This window comes from Carassius gibelio, chromosome B6 (assembly GCF_023724105.1).
Source record: "Carassius gibelio isolate Cgi1373 ecotype wild population from Czech Republic chromosome B6, carGib1.2-hapl.c, whole genome shotgun sequence".
NCBI lineage: Eukaryota > Metazoa > Chordata > Actinopteri > Cypriniformes > Cyprinidae > Carassius > Carassius gibelio.
In genome coordinates this window covers 8,213,514-8,236,924 of record NC_068401.1, presented here as the reverse complement: position 1 = coordinate 8,236,924, position 23,411 = coordinate 8,213,514, and the positions used below count along the sequence as shown (strand labels likewise).

The window sequence follows — 23,411 nt, the reverse complement described above, 5'->3', positions numbered from 1 at the left end:
GAGATGCTTTTGAACTTTTTTAACCTTTAATAATCCCTAGAAAAAAAAAAAAAAAAATACAATCAACCTCTGAATCATTCTGTTTTCTCGAGTTAAAACCATGTCTGATACTTTTACATGCAAAGTACTTTTAAGTAGTTTTTATAGAATCACTAGTTTTGAATGCTGATTGTAATTGGCCAGTTCAAAATCCAGCACAATACAGGAACAGTTATGGCATGAAACTCCTGTTCAGGCACATGTAAATGAATTCTCATAATCATATGATTTTACTCATTTGCTTAATAAAATGAAGTTCTAAACTCCTATTGAGGGTCAGAGTGTTTTTTTATTGAAATACATGAATATTTGTATTCAGCAATGACGCATTAAACTGATCAAAAGTGATATTTAAAAGGCCTAATAATGTTACGAAAGGTTTCAATTTCAAATAAATGCTGTTGTTTAGAAATTTCTAGTCTTCAAAGAATCTTGAAAAAAAAGATCAGTCTCAACAATAAATATTAAGCAGGACATTTTTCAACATAATAACATGTCATAGTTGAAGGATTTGTAACCATGACTTTTTGCCCTAACTAATCAACTGTTCATAGCCTTCATACCTTTTCTTAAATATAAAGTATTTTTTCTGTACCAATATTTTGACCAAACGGAAAAAAAATAAAATAATAATGAGATGTTTCCTAAACACTCCCAGGCCTGCAATTGGTCAAACAAACAGATCATCTACACCCCAAACTGACATTATTGGTCAAGCTAAAGTTAAAGCTACATTGGCCTAGTTAGGATGTTAAAAAAACAAAGCAATGTTTAGTTGAAGCCTTTTCTGAAACTGATGCTGGGATAACAGAATGTAGTTTAACACAGACAGTTTGACACACATCACCTTTAATAAAGATTGGCATTGTTTGTGAAGAGCAGGATTTCATTTCCTGTCTGATTTCAGACAGCAGACAGACTGACAAAGGCAAACAGGCAATTGCAGAGACAGTAATTGCAGGTTTGGTCCACCAGTTTTCAAACAGGAAAGACAAACACTGCCAAATACTGAGAAATTAATACTTCCTTCGGCCTGGAGACAGAAGCTTCTGCTTTTTCTCTAATGAACAAAGATCAGACAGGCACAATCATCTCACACTATTCTCCCCACTCTGTTGCTTCTATTAATCCCAATCACTGTTGATAGCTGTAACACAGATTGCAGTAGCTACAAAGAGATCAAATTAGGGCCTGGCATGTTCACCTGACTGACAGAAAGAGCATAATCAATTGGTCTTCATAATTCAATCAAGTGGCTCGGTGTAACCGCAACTCATACTGTCGGTTTCAAGCCCCACAAAAAGGCAAAAGCTCTAAAGAAAACCAACGCACACAGAAACACTCGCACTTTATGTAACACGTACCAGCAGAGGAACCACACACACACACACAAACCCAGACAAGATGCAGGATGAAACACACACAGTCCTTCACATGCAGAGCATTGATAGTGTATATATGAAAGTCCGCCTCCTCTCTCTGCCAGCATAAGAGAGGAGAACAAATGTATCTGATGGAAAGCCAAAGGATGGGAGGGAAAATCGCCTGTCTTTTTAATCAACATCAATGCTTCCATACAAACATGCAGCAGCACAAACACAAACAAACAGACACACAGGTATGTAGGTCTCTAATATGTGGGAGTTTGATGATTTCATATATATGCTGCCTGGAAGCACACATGAACTCCTAAAACCAGAAGGGAGATCCCCACCTCTGCCCCCTGCTCATGCTTGATTCCAAGTAACCAAGTCGGGAACTTGGCTGAAAAAGCAGCTGGTTTGAGGTATAAGAATGAGGAGAGGGGCTTCATTTTTCAAAATTTTAATTTAACGTCATCTGAAAGCTGAATAAATAAGCATTCCATTGATGTATGGTTTATTAGGATCGGAAAATATTTGGCAGAGATGCAACTATTTGAAAATCTGGAATCTGAGGGTGCAAAAAAAAAAAAAAAAAAAATCAAAATACTGAGAAGATCGCCTTTGAAGTTCAAATTAATCCAAACAAATTCTTAGCAATGAACATTACTAATCAAAAAATACGTTTTGATATATTTATGGTAGGAAATTTACAAAATATCTTCATCGAATATTATCTTTATTTAATATCCTAATGATTTTTTACATAAAAGAAAAATCGCTAATTTTGACCCATACAATGTTTTTTTCGCCATTGCTAAAAATATACCTATATCTTCTAACTTGAACTTGAAAGTATCTTAAAATGTCATATACATGCTTTATGAGAAAGCATTATCCAGTTTTATGCACATAAAAACTATATTTTTCTGATGTGTGATTTCATTCCCTAAGATGTGAGACCAGCATTGTGTTTTGGACATTAATGACTGTGGTTAAGAAAAGTGAGACGTGATTTTTGCCTCTTTAAATATATCTGATGAAGGACAGCGCTGTGTGAAGGCTTATTAAGGATATTAAAGGAGTGTTATAGGCAACATTAAAAAACACAATTTTACAATACAGCAGAGGTCAGTTTCAATCAGTCAAATTCTATATGATTTTGGAATATCAGTCTTATTTATTTACATCGTACCATGTTTTATCTGATTATGGCACACTATAATACAGGTTTTTAGTAAAAAATAGTCTGATAAAACTACAGGCACATTTATGTCCAAACCCAACAGAACTGAACTAACATCATCAAATTAAATTACATTAGTCAACTGTCTGCAATTGGCTGAACAAACGAATAGCCACACCCCAAACTCATGCCATTGGTTAAAGAAATTCTGTTGTGTTGGCTGGTTTTAGTGCCAGCTTTCAGTTTACAATTTTTGGGAAAATCAACCTGTGATTGGTTTATTTACACTTGTCTCAGCATATTAAACTGGAATGGAGGATTAACAGAGATAATATATATATATATAACTTTTACCCTAAAATATTCTGCAACTTAAACTATAAGCCAAGAAAATCCATTAAAGGGATTGTTCACCCAAAAATAAAAATCCTCATTCACTCACGCTTGAGTCGTTCCAAACCTGTATGGATTTCTTCATTCATATAAGTTGGTATTATGAAGAATGTTAGTAACAAATAATTTTGGACTTCACTGACCATGAATAAAATGTAAGTTTGTATGTCAACATTTCAAACATACTCTGTATTTTTACCACCTCTTCATATGCTTTGGCAATTGAATCCCTAAGGTTATAGATTGGGTTATATTTTGCATGCATTATAACACATTCAAAAAGCATTATGGTCTTGCATTGTTGAGTCCTGTCAATGCTATTATAGATGACTGGGTAGACTATTGTCGCAATTATTAGTCTTAAGGGTTATTGATCTCACAGGATCCAAATCACACAAAACGACCCAACCAAGGAGCTGGGGTCAAGCTACAAGGAACAAAAAACAACATAATAATAGAAGTAACTTATCTTTCTCAGACCAGCTGTGACTCATATTGTTTATGAAAAACACCAAAATGGAAACTTATATACCAAAAAATGTATGATGTGAATATGAGTGAGTTTTTGTGTGCATGGACTGTGAGGTGAGACTGATTCATGCACTGTTAATGTGTGAGGATGTAGGTCTGACCCCTCAACCATACTCCCTCTGGGTCTCACTTTATCACTGTAATGCAGAAGTAAATGGGAAACTGGCTTAACACAAATCTCTATACAGCTATACAGATCTATAGAGCTGTCTTAAGTACTGGTCTATAGGCAGTGCAACGTGGATCACTTAAACTCACAATGAAATTATTGTCTTCAAAATATATGCTTTAGGAACAGTTGACCCAATATCATGGATAGTCATGGATTACTTGTGGAATATGATGTTTTATCAGCTGTTTGAACTCCCTTTCACTGCATAGGATTCATTAATGAGCAAGTGATGCTCTAAATTCATTCAGATGAAGAAAACAACCTCATCTACATTTTGGATGGCCACAGAGTGAGAAAATTCAAATGTTCATTTTTGGGGGAACTATTCCTTAATGCCCCATTATTTGTGAACTAGCTGCTGTGACATTTTCTCTGCTCGCTTGATCCCCATTTCTGTTCGGTCTATTATGTCAGCAATTTAAAAACGTTAAATGCTACAAACTTTAAAAGTTTAAGGTCCTTTTTATCTGCGTAGGCCGTTTCCTGACAGATTTTAATAACCTTTTATTGTTTTGAACCAGAATCATTTATTAATGAAACAACTAGGAGGCTTCAGTAGACTTGATTCAGTCCCATCTGAACAACTTATTAAAAACTGAGAACCTCTGAAATAGAGGATAGACATGTGAACTAACAACTGATGTGCACTTACTTGCAAAATACTAGGTAAATACTATGGTATATAAATATATGGCAATCATTTAATACAATGCCATATATCCATTTCTTTATGGGTCCTTGAAATACGAAACATATTTTTAATGCAATCTAACAACCTTTTTTTGGATAGCTTTGGAAACAAATCCATGCTGAGCCCCAAACTACACTATATTTAGATAAATTTTCTATTTATCTGTCCTGAAAATCACTCTCGCCTGAAGGGATTTTCAGTTGAACTTTCTTTAACCTCAAGAAGAAAGTGTATCTGTGAAATATCCCAAGACTGGATCTTAAGCATTCACTACAAAGCCCACCATGGTTCAGTGATGTGATGGACACGTCTTTGCTCCTAGCTCATGCCTCAGTTAACCATGATAACGTACACATATAGTCAGCAACAGCACACACACACACACACACACACACACACACACACACAAAACAATGCTCCAGGAAGCTCATATCAATTATGAAGCTGCTATATCTGGCATACGGCCGGGCCCTCTCCAGAATGCATATGCACACACACACAAACACCCTCACTGATTGGCTACTTCACTGATTAAGTCAATGACTGTCTGCATTATAGAAACGCTCAAATGAGAACTCTCTTTCTATCCTGTATCAGTTCTTTTCTCACAAACAAAGACAAGAATAGTCTAATAGGCTGCACAAATAGTACAGTTAATTTTTGCTGAATGCTGGGCACCGGAATCTGCTACAACAACCACGTATTTAGATTTACTGATGAAAGAGAAAGAGATAGGAATCTACTGTTAACATCCATCGAATTACCAGTGCTTAGATCGCCATTTAAACTTCCTTTTCCAATTTATTATTTAAAGGGGTCATATGATGTTGCTAAAAAGAACATCATTTAGTGTATTTGGTGAAATTAAGTGTGTTTTTTTGTGGTTTAAAGTAAAAAAAAAAAACTGCCTTTCTGAAACACGTCGTTTTTTTTTAACAAAGCTCATCGGTCTGAAAATAAAGGTGTGCTCTGAATGGCTGAATAGCTCAAGCGTGTGACGGAAATGTTATGCCCCTTACCATACAGTAACACGTGTCTGAGAACACTGTAAAAATATTAAGTTATAAATGCCATCACAGAAATAGAAAGAAAAAGTAATATATTGAAATACAAATATTTCACATCACTGGATTATATACTGGAATATACTGTTTTAATCAAATAAATGCAGACATTGTGAGCAATTTGTGACCCATTATATAAAATATTGTTTATATATTAGATAATAATCGTAATATTTTTAAATCCAAAATTTTAGATTTAGTTTAAGATGCCCAAAACAGATGTTGATAGCAGGTGTAAATAGGCAGTAGTGTAAATAGGCCCAAAGAAAGGCCAGGGAAAGGTAAAGAAAATGAGATGGGGAGGGTTTATAGGGTCTCATTAAAGATGTAGGGCTACCTGTGAGGATCAAACAGTCTGTCTGCCAGCCCACCCACACACACTCCCTCTAGAGGGGCACATACAGCATAAAAGGGGAGCCTGTGGTCAGCTTCTATTCCCACTTCTACACTGTACGTCTATCTCCTCTCTCTTCCTCTCCAAGAAACAACTCTGTGTGTTAGAACAAGCTCCAGTTAATACAATCTTAACATGAAATTACTAGCAGAAGGTAAAACCCTGCTAACAGAAAAGTACAATAAGATACTGTCTTCTTGGAAGAAAAGAACATAATAATGAACAACTGGTAGTTGAATTTTGAAAAGTGCCGGTATATAAAGTATATATATATAGTGTGTGTGTGTGTGTGTGTGCGTGTGTGTGAATGTGTGCGTGTATACAGATATATATATATATATATATATATATATATATATATATATATATATATATATATATATACACACACACACACACACACACACACACACACACAGACATATACACAATACTGTGCAAAAGTCTTAGGCCACCAGTATTTTCACCAACAAAAAAAATGGTTTAAAGTCAATTATTTCTATGTTTTGCTGTAGTGTGTCAGTAGTAAATATCAGTTTACATTTCCAAACATTATTTTTGCCATTTATTGTAATAATCCAGTGAGATTTATCTTTGCACAACGAGTCTGACAGCAGCCAGTGCTCCACACAGAGATCTGATCTCACCATAATCTGCCTGTCTGGAATAACAAGAAGAAACAGAACAAACTGAGACAGACTCAATCCAGAAGTACTGTGGCAATGTCTCCAAAATGCCTCAAGAAACCTTCAAGAAAGCTACAGTACTGTGCAAAGTTTTAGGCACTTGTGTAAAAATGCTGTAAATTGAGGATGCCGTCAAAAATAAAGCCATAAATAGATTTTATTAATTAACATCTATTAACTGACACACTATATATATATACACACACATGTACAGTACAGACCAAAAGTTTGGACACACCTTCTCATTCAAAGAGTTTTCTTTATTTTCATGACTATGAAAATTGTAGAGTCACACTGAAGGCATCAAGGGCTATTTGACCAAGAAGGAGAGTGATGGGGTGCTGCGCCAGATGACCTGGCCTCCACAGTCACCGGATCTGAACCCAATCGAGATGGTTTAGGGGTGAGCTGGACCGCAGACAGAAGGCAAAAGGGCCAACAAGTGCTAAGCATCTCTCGGAGAACTCCTTCAAGACTGTTGGAAGACCATTTCAGGAGACTACCTCTTGAAGCTCATCAAGAGAAGCCAAGAGTGTGCAAAGCAGTAATCAAAGCAACAGGTGGCTACTTTGAAGAACCTAGAATATGACATATTTTCAGTTGTTTCACACTTTTTTGTTATGTATACATTTCCATATATAATTCCACATGTGTTAACACAGTCATGAAAATAAAGAAAACTCTTTGAATGAGAAGGGGTGTACTGTATGCATGTATAAAAAAAAAACTAACTTTCTACAAGCTTTTAAAAGTAGTCTCATCACCATATCCTTCATTCCATTTATCTTTTTATTAGATTCTTTTTTTGCCCCTCAGATTCACTTTGGTTCTTTTCCAACTGCCCACACATAGGAAAGCTCATTAAATATGGAAACCATGTACTACCACAACCAATTTTGCATGTTTAATTTATCAGATAATAACATCAAAGAGGATAGGGAGGGACAGAGCTGCAATATTCATGAGCTGATTGGACTAGAGGGAAACGGAATCAGTATGTTGTTCAGGTAACTGCTAAAATGGGCGGAGTCGACTTTCCATAGATTTGCTTGCAATTAATAGAAAATAATGAAGGTTCTGGAGAATACATCATATGTTCTGAAAATCTTGATAAACATCGGTAAACAGCAAATGGTAAAGATGTTAAATAATCTAAAGTATAAACTAAAAAAAAACTGCATGGTTATGTATAGGAATTTCCTCCTGAAAACACAATACTGAAAACACAAACAAAAATATGCATTTACAATAATGCACTTATAATATAAGTCAAAGGTACATAGCTTTTAAAATACCAGAAAGAGAAATGACATAACTATCCAAAAAAAGACTATTTACTAGTTACCACGAATATAATAACTGCATAAAAAAGAGATCTTGTATATAATTTAATAAGTGGCAAAATATTGTATTTAAGATTTAGAATCAATGACTTGGTAAATAGTTTTATATTGAATCGAGTCTCATAAAAAAAAAGCACACACACATATAGGCCTATTCTTATCCTTTTTATGTCTTTCAAAAACATTTTGGACTCAAATACAAGCTTCTAGAGTTATGATTCACCTCTGTGATTGTTTTTTGGTTTAAAGTAGTTTTTCAAAATTCCTATGAAGGAAATGGATGGAGACAAACGTATCCTGACCTGAACCAAGGCCGCTGAAAAAGTTAGCAGTACCATTACATCTACAATTCATATCTAGTAGTTTATCCACCTAAAACAGCATTTTTACAGCTAAACAGATGATTAGACAACTTCACAATTCAAATAACATTCTTGTGCTAAAGCATTCATATCAGATACAGTTGCTTGCTAGAGCTTAATGTTTTTGAAACCAAGGGCTATAAAAAGTGCAACAAACATTTAAATCATCAGGCAGCAAACGTTAATCAGTTTGGCCACTATGTACATAATTTCTTAAAGCGGATCAGTGCTATGCTGTTAACTGGATTGAAACTGTGTTTCGGGTTTAGACAAAACTCTAGCACTGAGACAGGGGGTGCGTTGTTAGAAAACTGTAGGGGCTCAGGCAAATCCCTCTAACGTACTTCATCCCTTCCTTTATTCCTGCTTAAAAATCACCTCTTTTAATGGGCTTAGTCAATCCTCTGACAGCCAGCTGTCTGCTGGATCCACGCGGCTCGCTCACGGGTCGGCATGAACTCACACAGCTTGAAATCACTGTTACAGTGTAATGGGACTGCCCACAAACTCAGTGTACACTGTGTTTCTTATGAGTAAACTCCAGTGTGGGTGCAGGAGATTCTGCCCTCTCGCTGTCTAACAGATGGTCCGTGTGTTTGTGTTTATCATCAGCCTCTCAACAGATTGAGAAGAATGTGTCCATGTCTTCTGTCGATAGCGGGTGGACAAGTGATTTATCTCCTCCTTGAAAAGCGATATATAAAAGTGGACTGAGGGACCAATACGAAGATGGAGAGGTGTGTGGGAGAGGAATAAATAGAAAGCATTTGCCAATGGAGAAGATAAAAAGGGAAATCTAGCGTTTGCAGAGGGGCAGTTCAGTGTTTGACCCGTGCCACAACAGACCTCACCTCCCCGCGCCAACTGCCACGCTCGGCAGAGAACCAACAGAAGCCATTCCCAACACATGTCCACTCCACAGGATACTTAAAGGAACTAGACATAAGCACTGGCTGGCTGATATGTTGGATACTCATAATTACTTGGAGATACAAATTAAACACTGGAAAGTCAATTATTTTTGGCTGCTGCAAAAAATTTAACAATGTGCTAATTACAAAAGCAGTATTATTTTAACACCACTGATATCTAGGATTGGTTTTTATTACTCTCTTATCAAATCTAGTAAAAAAATAATAATGTAATGTTCTGTTTTCACTTTAATTTTAAAGTTTTGGCAATTTTGTTGTGTTTTTGTACTTATTATTTTATATATATTTTAAATGTGTCTGTATAGCATTTATTATTTTTATTTATTTTTTTTTTTGTTATTCTTAGCCATATTTTGGTGAAACAAAATATATTTGTTATATTTTATTTTATTTTTTTATATTTTAGCTACTATTTATTTTAAATAATCATTTACTTATTTCATAGTTTTAGTTTTAATAAGAATATTAACCCTTACCAGACAAAGAAAGAAAAATCCCCATAGACATTTTCCCACCATCTTTTACAGGAAAAAGAAGGACAAAGCATAAAGTTGCTGGTGGGAGCGGGACAAAATCTAAAAATATTTATGGAAGACCGGGACAGAATCTTATGGGAGCAGGATTAAGAAATCCATGCCATGGACACCTCTTGTTTATGTCATTTACTGTATATGTATGAATCAGAACAAGCTGCATCAGTTGACAAAAAAACACTAAACATTTTAACGGGTGAAAATATTAATATACTATAATGTATTAGGAATATATATAGGTATGTTTAAAAGTGTTATTTCCATCCCAAAATGACAAAACACATTATAAGACACATCCTGATTAAAAATATACTGTTGACAAAAATATGACAACCAAAAATAAGAAAGCTAGATAGTGGCAATGAACTAATAATGCTTTTTTTGTTTTTTTTGGATTGATCTCCTTGAACAAATGCATTACAAATGAGCAAACACTCAGACACACACATCATGTCCTATCTGTGTTGAAGTGTGGTGCATGTGCTGTGTGGTAGTGGTGGGTTTACAGAGGTCTTTGCAGGAAGTTTTACTTCAGTTTCATAATAAAGAAAGCACCAGTATGAACTTCTGCCAGACCCTACTCAATAAATCATTGTAAAGACATGTCCCTACCTACACACACACGTGCATTTGTGGATGTCTCTCCATTATTCAACTGCTCGGTCCCATCTTTGTCCACTCTGCCACTCCATATACATCACATTACAAACTCACACACATAATCCCATAATGCAACATGCATCTTCTGCTGACTCCTACACTGCACTGCTCATGTAACTACTGCACTACTCTTAATACGCTGTCAGACAAGCCAAGTTAGGAAATGTGTGTGTGCGCGTGTGTGTGTGTGTGAGAGAGAGAGAAGGAAAGACAAAAAAAATGGAAAGTAGTCAACAAGTGAAATCAGTTGCTTTCACTGTTCTTACATCATAATTTTAGCTATTTTCAAGGAAATGGACAGAGACCTGTAGCTGAATTTTGTTTAAAGTCAATCCCTTTAAAAAACTGAATTATGAGACCACTACCTTAGTAATGCAATTTATATTAATTACATATTTTATCAAAAGTCTCTATTATTAACCATTCTATTCAACATACTGACTCATTAAAGTATGGAAGCCCATTTCCACCACTGAATAAAAATTTAAAAAAGTTGCGACTTATCTCATAATTCTAAAAATGAATTCTCACAATTGCATGTTCACATCTCAAAATTCTTTTCCCCTCAGAATTGCATAATATTAACTCACAATTCTGATCTTTTTTAATTGTATGGTATAAACTTGCAATTGCAATTTGTAAAGTCAGAATTGCGAAATAAACTTGCAATTCTCATATTTTTTCTCCAAATTGTGTGATATAAACTAACAATTTCAAGTTTTAAAGTCAGAATAGTGAGATATAAAGAGATAAAACCTCACAATTCTGGCTTTTTTCTCACAAGACTTTTTTTTCTCACAACCAAGTTTATATCACGCAATTCTGAGAAAAAAAGTCAAAACTGTAACTGCAGAATCTTGCTTTATAATTCTCAATTGCGAGTTTCTCACAATTCAAAGAAAAGTCTGAATTGCAAGTTTTCATCGCGCAATTCTGAGAGAAAAAGTCACAATAACCTTTTATATTTTTTATTCAGTGACAGAAATGGACTTCCATATTGAGATCTGGTTAATAGATTTGTTCGCAAATCAAATATCACAACTTGCAATGTGCACACTAACAAGATCAAATCTGACAAAAACACATGGACACAAAGTTTTCTGAACAGCAACTACATTTAAATTATTGTCACAAACTTTATGTTACTTTATCTAATATTCATTTTAATCACAGCATGGAGACATGCTGGCGCATAAACTACAGAAATTCCTTGTATTCAAGGATAGCAAGTAGACAAAATGTATCTTCATCTAGGGAAACAAGTGAGCATCTGGTACAGGGTGCTTTCTAACTGTATGAGACGGCCCATGCGCCAGCGCAGCAACTAGGACAGATTGTCACGCCAATATTGCAAACCACAAGGATGCCAATATTGGTTGCGCCTTCCATCTTGGTTACCCAGTGTGAACAGCCAACACACTGCAAAGGTGTTATAGGTGGCTGCCAAGGCATTGATAGCTAGCTGGTAGTGTACGCTAGGTGTTTACTTATTGGAAAAATAACACAAGAACAGCATTAGCACCAGAAAAGTGACACCTATACAAATAACACCCTGTCACAAGTTCACACATGGTAAAAAAACGCATTATTCATCACATTATCTCACAGCACTGAATTGTACTGAACTCATGCTGCTAGATGGCAACCAGCCAGCTCACGCAAACTGACATCATTAACAGCCTCTTTACAATCTCTCTATCCAGTTATCTGTCCATTCAGAAGTGGTTAAAGCCATTTCCTCCCAATTTACACACGTTTCTCACTATACAGTCCACATGCTATCCTCCATTTGATGTTGACCATTAGTAACGTGAGGTGTGTAAAGCACCATTGAAATTACAACATATAAAGCAGAGCGCTGTCCTCCGTTCGGCCAAGTATCTTATATTTTAATTTAGTGGTATATTATCAGAAGTGACACTGGATTGGAGATGATTTATACTGATAAACCCCACAACTCAATAACAGTCAGTAACACATCATTCATTTTGATTTTGATTTACTGTAAATTATAAGTTGAGTTACGTTTTAAAAAAGGGGAGGTAAAAAAAAAATCAATAAATAAATACAAGCAGAATGCATTAAACATGAAAAGAAAACAATCCTGCAGTAGTTTTTGTTAGTAATTAGGAGTCAAATATAACATTTCGCAAGGCTGTTACCTTTATATACTGTTGTAGTTCAGGATAGACTCTATAAGCACCGCAGACGGGGGACAGGGTGCATCTGTTTGGAAATGAGGAAGTTACGGCACAGGTGACTTCTGGGAAGGAGATGACCTTGTAGCCGAATTTCTCATACAGACGCTGTAACTCTTTGTCAGGTTCCTCTTCATTTTCACACAGTATGCTGCCCACTACATACCGACACTGATCTGCTTGAGTCTGAAACAAAAAGAGAGAGATTACATCAGATTGTGCTGAATATACTGTACCACAATTAATATTTACATTCATAATACTGATCCAAGGACATTTATATAGGCCTAGAGTTTAAAAAAAAATTGTGTTTTTAATGTTTTTGAAAGTCTCAACAATGTTCACCAAAAATTCAGTGAAAACAGCTATATTGTGGAATATCATTACAATTTAAAGTAACTGTCTCTATTTTGATATATCTCATTTATAATGTATTCTTTTGATGGCTAAGCTGAATTTTCAGCAGCAATTATTCAGTGTCACATAATCCTTCAGACATTCTAATATGCTGATTTGCTGTTTAAAAAACATTCCATTATCACTGTTAAAAAATATTTTTGATATTTTAATATTTTAAACATCCCCTCACAATCGCATGTGCACTGGAACTTTATTAATCCAATAAAACACCAATGACAAAACAATTAAGGTGTTTATAAAGTTGTCATCTCTAATTACTTAGCATCTAGCATGTGTTCGCCCACTACAGTGAATGATTCAATATGTCGCTAATATCCGTAATATAGACTGAATGCTTCACGTCATCGTTGTCGAGTGACGATGAGATGATCTTCTCGAGAGTTTGACAGCGGTGACAGGAGCCTACATCATGCTAAACGTATCTTCAGTACATCCTTTTCAAAAACCTATTCTTTTCCCGTTTCCTGGTTTGTCTTACTTTTCCACCTCCATCCTTTGACTCACTCTCTCTCTCTCTCTGTCTCTACCCTGCCATGCATCTTTTTTCTGTGTGCGTTTTGTCCCTTTTCCCACCGCGAAGAGCTTGTTTCTCCAACCGGGGACTAATGATGGTATTCAGAACTCTCTCCATCGCTACCGTCCTACACAACTGTCAGCAAATAAAGTGGGAATTTCTGGCAGTTCTCCAGACAGAGCACCCAAGAGACAACAGGCAATTACTTGGAGCAAGAAGGCCTGCACATACACTTCCCTTCACTTGTCGTTCGCCTGTTTATGTCAAATAATTCAACCAACCAATGTGGACGAAACAAGAAAACGCAGTACCAATTCAAATAATAACCACAAGTGCTCTCAAACAAACCAACTAATCTTCACACTGCCAATCCAAGACAACCGAGTAGATCTGGTCTCCAGACGTCCAAGAAAAGGAAGCGAATTTACGATCAGTGTTCCCGACGGTCGCCCCAGATTTGACAATGAACACTAATGGGCATGCTAAGGCATTCTCTCACAGCCTGATTGGTTCTCGAGTTGTTGTGCCAGACACACGGATGCAATACAGCGTGTTGCGCATCTTCGTGTTGAAGGTTCACTGCTCTTCTCTACGAAAGCACACTGAAACAGCCAGTCTAAAAATGGCTCTGCGGATACATTTATAAACAGATCTTTTTCATTCACCCCCCAATTGCTTAGAATACTCATGATTTAAACTGGATGATGTAGGAAACAGTCTTTGAATGCACTCTTTGCCCTCAGGAATCCACGATGGCCACTAAAACGCAGTACATTGTCATTTGCTCGGCTTCTTTGTCTATATTCCCTCCAGAGGCCTGCTGCAGGGAAAAGCAATTTTCACAAGCAATTCTCTGCACGGCTTTGCAGGGGTCGTCGTTTTTTGACAGATGAAGGCTCTGCAACAATAAAAAGGTGGTAATTCTTTATTAGCAGACATGTAACAAGGATTTACTCCTCTCATCTTTCCCAACCCTTATCCTCTCCCTCTGCTCGATCCTCCCGGGGCTAGGACTTCAGGGAATTACCCCCAGCCACATTCGGGATCGCTCACAGATAATACATGGTTTTTGGAGCATGCACGTCGGAGAGAGTGTCCCTTTTTTTTTTTTAAGGGTTGGCAGCAAAATGGCAAAAGCTCTCTGCATACCGCAGTAGTCCCTAAGGTGCTCAGATCTGCATAATTGTAGAGAGCGAGGCGGCTCAGCCTTGGCTCAAGAGGAGCCTCATGAAAATACAAGAGACATCTGCCTGGTTCACACTGGCAGCCGCAAACCAGACGCAGAATCAACAGAATTTAGCTAAATTCTGAAGCAGATCCTTTAGACATTGATAAATAATTCACAGACAATGAATATTCAGACTTCGCTCCAAAATTAAAACACTTATATATATATATATATATACACACACACACACATAAACAAACAAAGTTTATTTTTTTATTTATTTATATATTTTTGCAGTTATAGGTTCATTTTTATTTATGCATTTGGCTGATGTTTTTTTTCCAAAGCAGCTTACATTCAATGTGAATTTTTAATATAAAAATGTTAGTAATTTTATAATATTGTAAAAAATTATATAACTATACACACACACACACACATACATACATATATACATATATATATATATATATATATACATATATATATATATATATATATATATATATATATATATATATATATATATATATATATATATATATATATATATATATATACTGTACATACACACACAATTGTATTATTATTTTCTTTAAAAAAAAATACAAAAAGTAAATGTTAAAATATTATTATACATATTTTTATGAGCAATAAAATATTATATAATATAATAAAAATACACTTTTGTACTAACAAACTTTATAATAACTTCCTGGCCTTATTTGTGCTAAATACAGAAAAATGTATCCATATCTTAGGGCTTCACGATGCTGTTACTGATGGGTTCGAGGTTATAAAGCCATATGAAAAGAAGCAGATAGTGAGCTTAGCATGGCTGGCCTGGTTTGATTCATTAGCCCTGGTTTGTGAAGTAGGGTTTTCATGGTGCTTCTCAGTATGGACACCGCAGGTGGAACTGTCCTCAATTGAACCTGATGGAGAACTATACTTACTAGAAACCCCTTTTCTCATTATATTTAATCAAACACAGATATGCAGTCTTGTTTCAAACAGAGAGCAAAGTTCCACTTGGAGACCTCCTATGCAATGTTCTAGAAACCTGTAGGATGTGTAATTACTAAAAGGTTCAAGAAGTTTACTTCAGAGCTCAGATCAGGACGTTATACGGCACATTAAAACTTTGTAGTCTGACACTGAATTGAAAATATTTATGATTTATGGATGCTTGACATTGGACAGGTCTAAAGAAGTCCCACCTCTGGGTCCTACTCTGTATAAAAATGGTAAGGCCTGTTTCATACCACATGCATAAACAGGAAATAAGCAAAGCATCAACATAATGCAACCGCAGGCTCATGTTCTCAAACTCCTAGTGTTCCTGTAACAGAACTGCTGAAGAACAAATCCCACCCATACAATCTTAAAAAAATAAATAAATAAATGTAGAACTGCAAATTAAAATGTATAATTAAATAATGCAAAAAAGGTCTGAGCATATAGATAGATAGATAGATAGATAGATAGATAGATAGATAGATAGATAGATAGATAGATAGATAGATAGATAGATAGATAGATAGATAGATAGATAGAAACACTGGACAATGAAGTCCTGAATGAGCATCAGGGAGACCTCTGCTGACCACGTAGTGGAGCTACAGGACAGATCAACTCTAATGCAGTTTGTCAATAATAATAGCAATGCCACATCTATGGACGAGCCTAATGCTAATGTTTTTCACAAGAATTTGAAAAAAGGTAGTGCAAAAAAGGTTAGAGGTTAGTGGTTAGAGCTGGTAAGCAGAGTTAATTTCTGCTAATCATTTCACTGAAAACTATTCATGCAGTTCCCCCAACTAAAACCAGGCTCTATACAATGTCCCTGAGTGATATTTTATAATATTTTAATTGATCAAAAATCCCATGTCCTATAAAAAAAATTCAATAATATATAAATATTGCCGTGTATGACAAGGTATTGGTGACTATGGGTGGGAATTTGCATTTTAAAGAATCAGACCACAATCATACAGAAACTTATTGAATAAGATGGGCAAATAAGGAAGGTAATTGTTATTTAATGTTATTCTCTCACACACACACATACTGATGTATCCATTATTAATTACAGTAAGAAATATTATGTATTACGCGAACACTGTAAAATTAAGTGTTACTAATGGAAACCCCATGAAATAAAAGCATAGCACCAAAGGATGAACTTACTAGCGGGTCACGGCACCATGAATATGCATAACCTGCTATTTCCTCAAGATGATTAGCTGCCCTGAATGCCCTCAAATGTTGAATAGCCTCCCATGCTGACTGAAATTGAAACTGATGGCGTATCATTTCTGGGTAACCGTGGGTGCCGTGTTGGGTAGGGGCCAATCTGGACAGAATTAATGGGGCAGAAAATAGAGTATGCAAAAAAGACCAGTTTGGAAAGCGTGTGATAATATTTGAGTTGTCGTGGAAAAGGATCACAAGAGAAAAGTTTCAGTATTTGCATTTAGCGGACAACCTGGAAATCTGAATTTGCACTGCAATAGTCAAAACTATCAACCTGAAGCTTTGAGGAAAACCATTTAGATTCATTTGATTATTAATAATGCATGCTTCAGATTAAATTGAAGGGTAACTCAGATTATCTATCAAAAAGATTCAGACATGAATCACAGAAGAAACACAAGGTCCACCTAACATGCACTCGATCCTTGCTTCATTAGCTGACTGACACTGCTAAACTGAAGCGCCTAGATCCACAATGACCGTCCATCAGTCATGTTCTGCTCTCGCACGTAGGCTATAACTAATCATAACTCCTAGCTCAAGGCAACGTTCACGCCATCGGTCTAATTAAAAAAGGCAGAGGAGGGCGACTGGCATTCAAAAGTCAAGCATGTACTGTAGGACATTTTGCTAGTAGCTGGACAAAACACTCACGACTTGGCAATTTCTTTTTGTCATGTGAACAGTAAGGTCAGCCGTTCAGATAAAAGTGCTGAAAAGGACAAGGCTCAGCAGAGTTTTATCCTGAAAATGGCTTTAAATGTGAGGACGATCTACCTTTTAATGTTATCTAAAATCAGGTCTCTATCCCCAAACTTTAAACCAGCGCCTCGAGACAACAAAAAGCCATTCCTTTCGTATTCTTTCTTGTAAAAAAGCATTTATTCCCCTGGTCTGTGTCTTCAGATGAGTAAACAAGAGAAAATAATGCACAAAGAAGCTGAACATGGGGGATCAGGTCAGAGCCCAACTTAGAAATGTTTTAGTTTTTTTCCGTCTTAAGCAGTAAACAGAAATGTATTAGCATGTTTCATAAGAGGATGCTGAATCCAACTTCAACTTTGACTATTCAGTGGGTTGTTCGACAGAATAGATGGCCTACGGAAACACTGTATAATTGAGCTAGTATAGGGTCATGTTTTCCAAACACCATTTCTACTTATTTATATTTACAGTACTGTTTTTTAAGAAATTAATGCTTTTATTCAGTAATAGCTGCATTAAAATGTTTAAAAGGGACTTTTAAAATTAAAATTTCAAATGAATGCTGTTTTTTCTACTTATAAACTTTGAACTTATCAAATAATTCTGAAACAAATGTATCACAGTTTCCACCAAAAAAAAATTATATATATATATATATATATATATATATATATATATATATATATATATATATATATATATATATATATATATATATATATACACAAAATAGTTATTTTAAACTGTTATATTTTGAAATTACTGTATTTTTGATTAAATGTCGAAGGACAAGACACTTATCCTTATGCTCAAAACTTTTTCTAAATTTTACCAGCCCCAAACTTTTGAAAGGTAGTGTGTACATGCAAAGAGCAGCTCTTCAACAGAGTGACTGACAGATATTCAATAAATAAATAGCTCAACTCTAACTCTTTATTCCACAAAAACTATCATAGTCCTCAAAAGCTGTGGGTTATTATGAATAAAAATGGGAACACTGCTCACAGCAAGCGAAGTTGGGAAATAATTGTCTTGAAATTGAGTGAAAGCAGTGCTTTGATGGCTGAAGCAGCACTGCTTCAAAGGTGATGAACTGAGAGACGTTCGGAAGCAACGCAACTGCTCAGAGAGGGTTGTAGGATGCTGCTGACAGTCTCGTTACTGATACATCATGCCCTAACCAGATGTGATAAAGACATTAAAGCTCTCTTACATATAGACTTTTATTCTAGATTTATTTAATACCTATACCCCTGGATTCACAGAGAAGGCTTAAGCCAAGTCCCAGACTAAAATGTAAGTCTGAGCTGTGTCAACTGAAAGAAACTTGCACTGACTGATCTTAAAATATATCAGTGCCTTTGTTTTGTTTAAGGCACGTTTATGAAAAATTACTTAAAAGTCCTAATTGAACTATGGCCTAATCCTGGCTTAGTCTAAGCCCTGTTTGTGAAACCAGGCCAAAGTGTTTCTAATTACATTTAACACTAGATAGATAGACAGACAAACAAGTCTATATTCAACTAGTGGGGTGTTTGACTGTGAAGTATTCTTTGACCCACAAAACATAATAAATCAAAGAGAACAATAAAGACATGCCAGGGTGATTTCAGTTTAGAAGATGCAAGTGTAAGGCCGAGTATAGGGACTTGATGTGCTGTGAAACAGCTGTAAAGGTTTTTTATTCATCCGCTGATTTAATTTATTAACTTTGGACAAAGTAGGCCAGTTTTAAATGGCAGCCTTTTGCTTCTACCATTAACTTCCATGATTGATTCAGTGTTTGCGAAGGTTCTGCAGATTGTTAATCAAGCCTGTGTTGCACAGAAGTAGCAACTGATTCACTTCGACTGCTGAATAAAACCTGAAAAGCATCCTCTCCAATCAGCCCTGAGTGTAGACACCTGGGCTGAATAAACTGCCTGAAGAGAATAAGCTCTTCCATTTATAAACAGTCATAAATAAGCTGGTTTCATGCTGGTGCATCACAAGGCCAAATGGCATTAATGAAGGTGACTGAATATAAAAATCATTGAGAGTTCAAACGCAGTTGGAGAATAAAAGATTAAAGTCAAAGCTGTCCCACCTCTGACTCATAATACCCTGCATGAGTCACAAACAGTCACTTGACTCAATATGTCTGGTATAAGCATCAAAATGCCAAGAAAAACCACTTCATCCACAGAAATGGGTCAAAATTAGGGTGGATAAAATGAACGGATCATTTGCTGGTTTAACTGTTTCTGTACTTATTCCCTAAATCAGATCAAAATTGTGACTGCTGATGCTTTCAAAACTTTTGCCATAAACTTAACCTGTTAAATGTCACCCCGTCCCGTATACGGGACGCCTACATTGACTATACTATATTACAATCAAATTTAATCTAATCTTGACAAACTATATATCGTTGGAAAGGTCTAAGACTCCCAAATACATATTATATCAATATTTTTTGTAAAAAATTATGTAGGAAAAGTAATAGATCAATTTATGACAAGAGTGCACCCTCAGAAATCTACATTACAAAAGGAGCTTTGACCTTTGTTTAAAAAAAAGACTTCCTCGTTGCCTTTTTCTCTATCACATTTTAGAAATCATCAGAAGTTATAGATCACTTGAAAACATAAAATTTCATCCTTTAAAACTCATTTTAAAATCAGACATTGCATTACCATGTAAATGGCATATCAAAATCATGTTACAAAATGTTTTCCATCATGAATTATAAAAATTTAGGTTTGTATCATGCACAGTTAACAGGTTAATGTATAAAAGATTACTTATCAACAAGAAACCTGGCTACATTTTCTCTTTCAGTACTAGGAGTGGGGAATCTCCTCATGATACGTCGTTATTATTATGATACATAATACTCATGGCATGATATAACTGTGATTTTAAATATTTTGTGATAGGCTGAGTATTGCCATAACATATTGCAACTTATATATAAAAAAAGTTTAACTGCAGAATATACCCAAAGGCCAATTTTCTCCACTTGTGTTTATCTAATAAGATAAAGTTCTCAGTCTGCTAATCTCACTTTATTTTTATTGCTGCAAAATGGGATTTTCAAGCAGACAAATCAATCAACACTGTCATAAAAAGCCTCTCAAAAATGTTTCATAAAGCAGTAATGGTTTGAAAAAGAAACTTTTTTTTTTTATTCAGTATCAAAAGGTTATTATTATTTTTTTTTTGACAATGTATACTTTTATTCAGAAAAGAAAAGATGCATTACATTTATCAAAAATGACTTTTACATTGTTGCAAAAGTCATATCTTATTTCAATATAAAGTTGTTCTTTTAAATTTTGTTAATAAAAAAAGAAAAAAAAGAAAAATATGTTTTCATGGTTTCCACAGAATATTAAGCAGTGTAACAATTTTAACACTGATAATAATCATTTTTAAAAAAATCTTGAGCACCACACCAACATATTATACAATTTTTTGAAGGATCCTGTGACACTTAATACTGGAGAAATGGCTGCTGAAAATTCACAGGAATAAATTAACCTTTAAAATAAATTCTAATATAAAACAACTATTTCAAATAGTAACTGAACTTAAAATAAAGTTTGTACTGTAATTATAAACTGTGTTTTCACCTAGAATATCAACCACCAAGAAGTCTCATTTAAATGCTTATGTAAATGCCACAATGGTTTTCCATTGCCACTAATAAGCAAGTAGGTAGAGTCATTCTCTGTATTTTTCAAAAGCAATCTCCCTCAATAAAGTGTAAATCCCTCTATTTTATGCTGTCAAGCTCAAACACTCTGGCTCCGCTGGTAGCTGACCTTCTGAAACAGACCATATCAACCCCTGCCTCCCACCGGAGAGCTGAGCATGCTAATAAGCGCCGAGCATTATGCCAATTAAAATCGGACAGCGACCTCAGCAAGTGCTAACAACCGATCATAGTCAGATCTGAAGCTAATTGGCTTTAGGGGAGACAGTGGCTGGACACTAAAAGGTGAGAGTGCTAATCAAAAACCCCAACGCTGTCACCATCTCAATACAAAGAAAATAAACACAGCAGAACCCATCAGATGTCACCCTCGCACATGACGGCGTGGCACAACTGTGAGAGCAGCCAGAGGACTGTAGAGCAGCATCACAGAGCTTTAGCAGGCTTTGAGGAAAAATGTCGCCAAAAACATAAATCACCAATTACATGAATGAACCAGAATAATAACCTTAACTCTAAGGTACTGGATTAAATGATCAGTTAAATATATACACATGGCTCCAAAAGTTATTTAGAATGTAGTGACTGCATGAAACAATTTATATATATATATACAAAACAAATTGTTATTAAAATATGAATAAGAAAAATTATTATATTATCCTATTATTATTTCCATAATTTGAAATTATAAAAACTATATATTTTTTTCTCTAATAATGTAATCGATGCTAATCAGGTTTGGTGTAAGTCTACAACTATTATGTGGAGTAACAATTATGGTTATAAACAATAATAAATACAAATAATAATTATATTTTTACCTAAATAAATTAAATTCATACATTTTTATGTGTGGTATAAGTTTCCGAGTATACTGTCGAGCCACTGTAATGAACACTTAAAGGAACATTGTTATGATAATTATTAGTAGTAGTATCCAAAACAATTGCATTCATACAATTTTAAGTGTGGTGTAAGTTTAAGTTCCAAGTGTCCAATGCTGATATAACAGAATCTGAACATCCCTGACATTCAACCTGTAGGCTTGAACTGGACCATTTCTACTGCAAGTTATGTTCTTTACCCTGGACCATGAGTGCCATCTAGTGTTTAGGGATCTACTGGCCTGACATCAAAAAATGCATGACCTGTTTTTGACAATTTTCATTGAAACACAGCGATCAGCTTTAAGCCAAGTAAGCTAATTTGGCAGTTTATGCAGCACTGAAAAAACACCCTTTACTTTGCATTTGCTTATTGTTTCGGCAGCGCAAACATCCAGACGGTTCACAAAAAATAAATAAATAAATAAATAAATAATACTTCAATTCAATCATCATTTAATTATCATGATCATTTTATATATATATATATATATATATATATATATATATATATATATATATATATATATATATATATATATATGTGTGTGTGTGTGTGTGTGTGTGTGTGTGTGTGTGTAAAAAAAACTCAGAACTTAATTTCTCAGAACATAGATATAGGATACAATTTTGTTTCTTTTTGTAGCTTTTCAGCCCCTGGTACCCATCTGCTTTGATTGTATGAAAGAGAACAGCTCAGACATCCTACTAAATTTCTCCTTTTGTGCTTCAAGGAAGAAAGAAAATTATATGGTTCAGAACAACTTAAGGGTGAGTAAATAATGATGGAATTTTTCATTTTGGGCAAACTAACCCTTTAATTTAGCTTTCCTGAAAAGAAACCCAGAATTTAATGTATAATTTTATGCCACGTCTCTTTTTCCAGTTAAAAAAAAAAAATTACTGTGGCAGAAGTCAAGTACCAGATGGGTAATAGCATGGAACTTAATAATATATTTTTTCACACAAGTAAGCTGGTTTGTCTTGAGTGTACATAATAATATCATGGTGCTCATGGCGAAATATATTCCTAACTCTCTTCAGCCAATATCATGGCCATGAATAAAGTCTGTAAAACTCCACTGCCAGCCTGGCATTCACTTTATTATGTCTTTTTTTTAGTCACATCACCATAGGGTTTCAACTGGTCCTGTGTTGAATATAGAAGTAGGCTATGTGACTGAAGCGTTTCATATTTTCCTTTTTCTATTCTAAGATG

At 35.1% G+C, this 23,411-nt stretch overlaps 1 protein-coding gene across 1 annotated transcript in view; it reads right to left on the bottom strand.

Annotated features, from left to right (window-relative positions):
• The window catches only part of tex264a (testis expressed 264, ER-phagy receptor a), a 57,882-nt gene that overhangs the window by 31,732 nt on the left and 2,739 nt on the right, over window positions 1-23,411 (bottom strand). Inside the window, exon 2 of the mRNA XM_052558702.1 lies at window positions 12,510-12,731. Within this exon, the coding sequence (XP_052414662.1) occupies window positions 12,510-12,731 (222 nt within the window). The remainder of the gene's footprint in view (window positions 1-12,509; window positions 12,732-23,411) is intronic.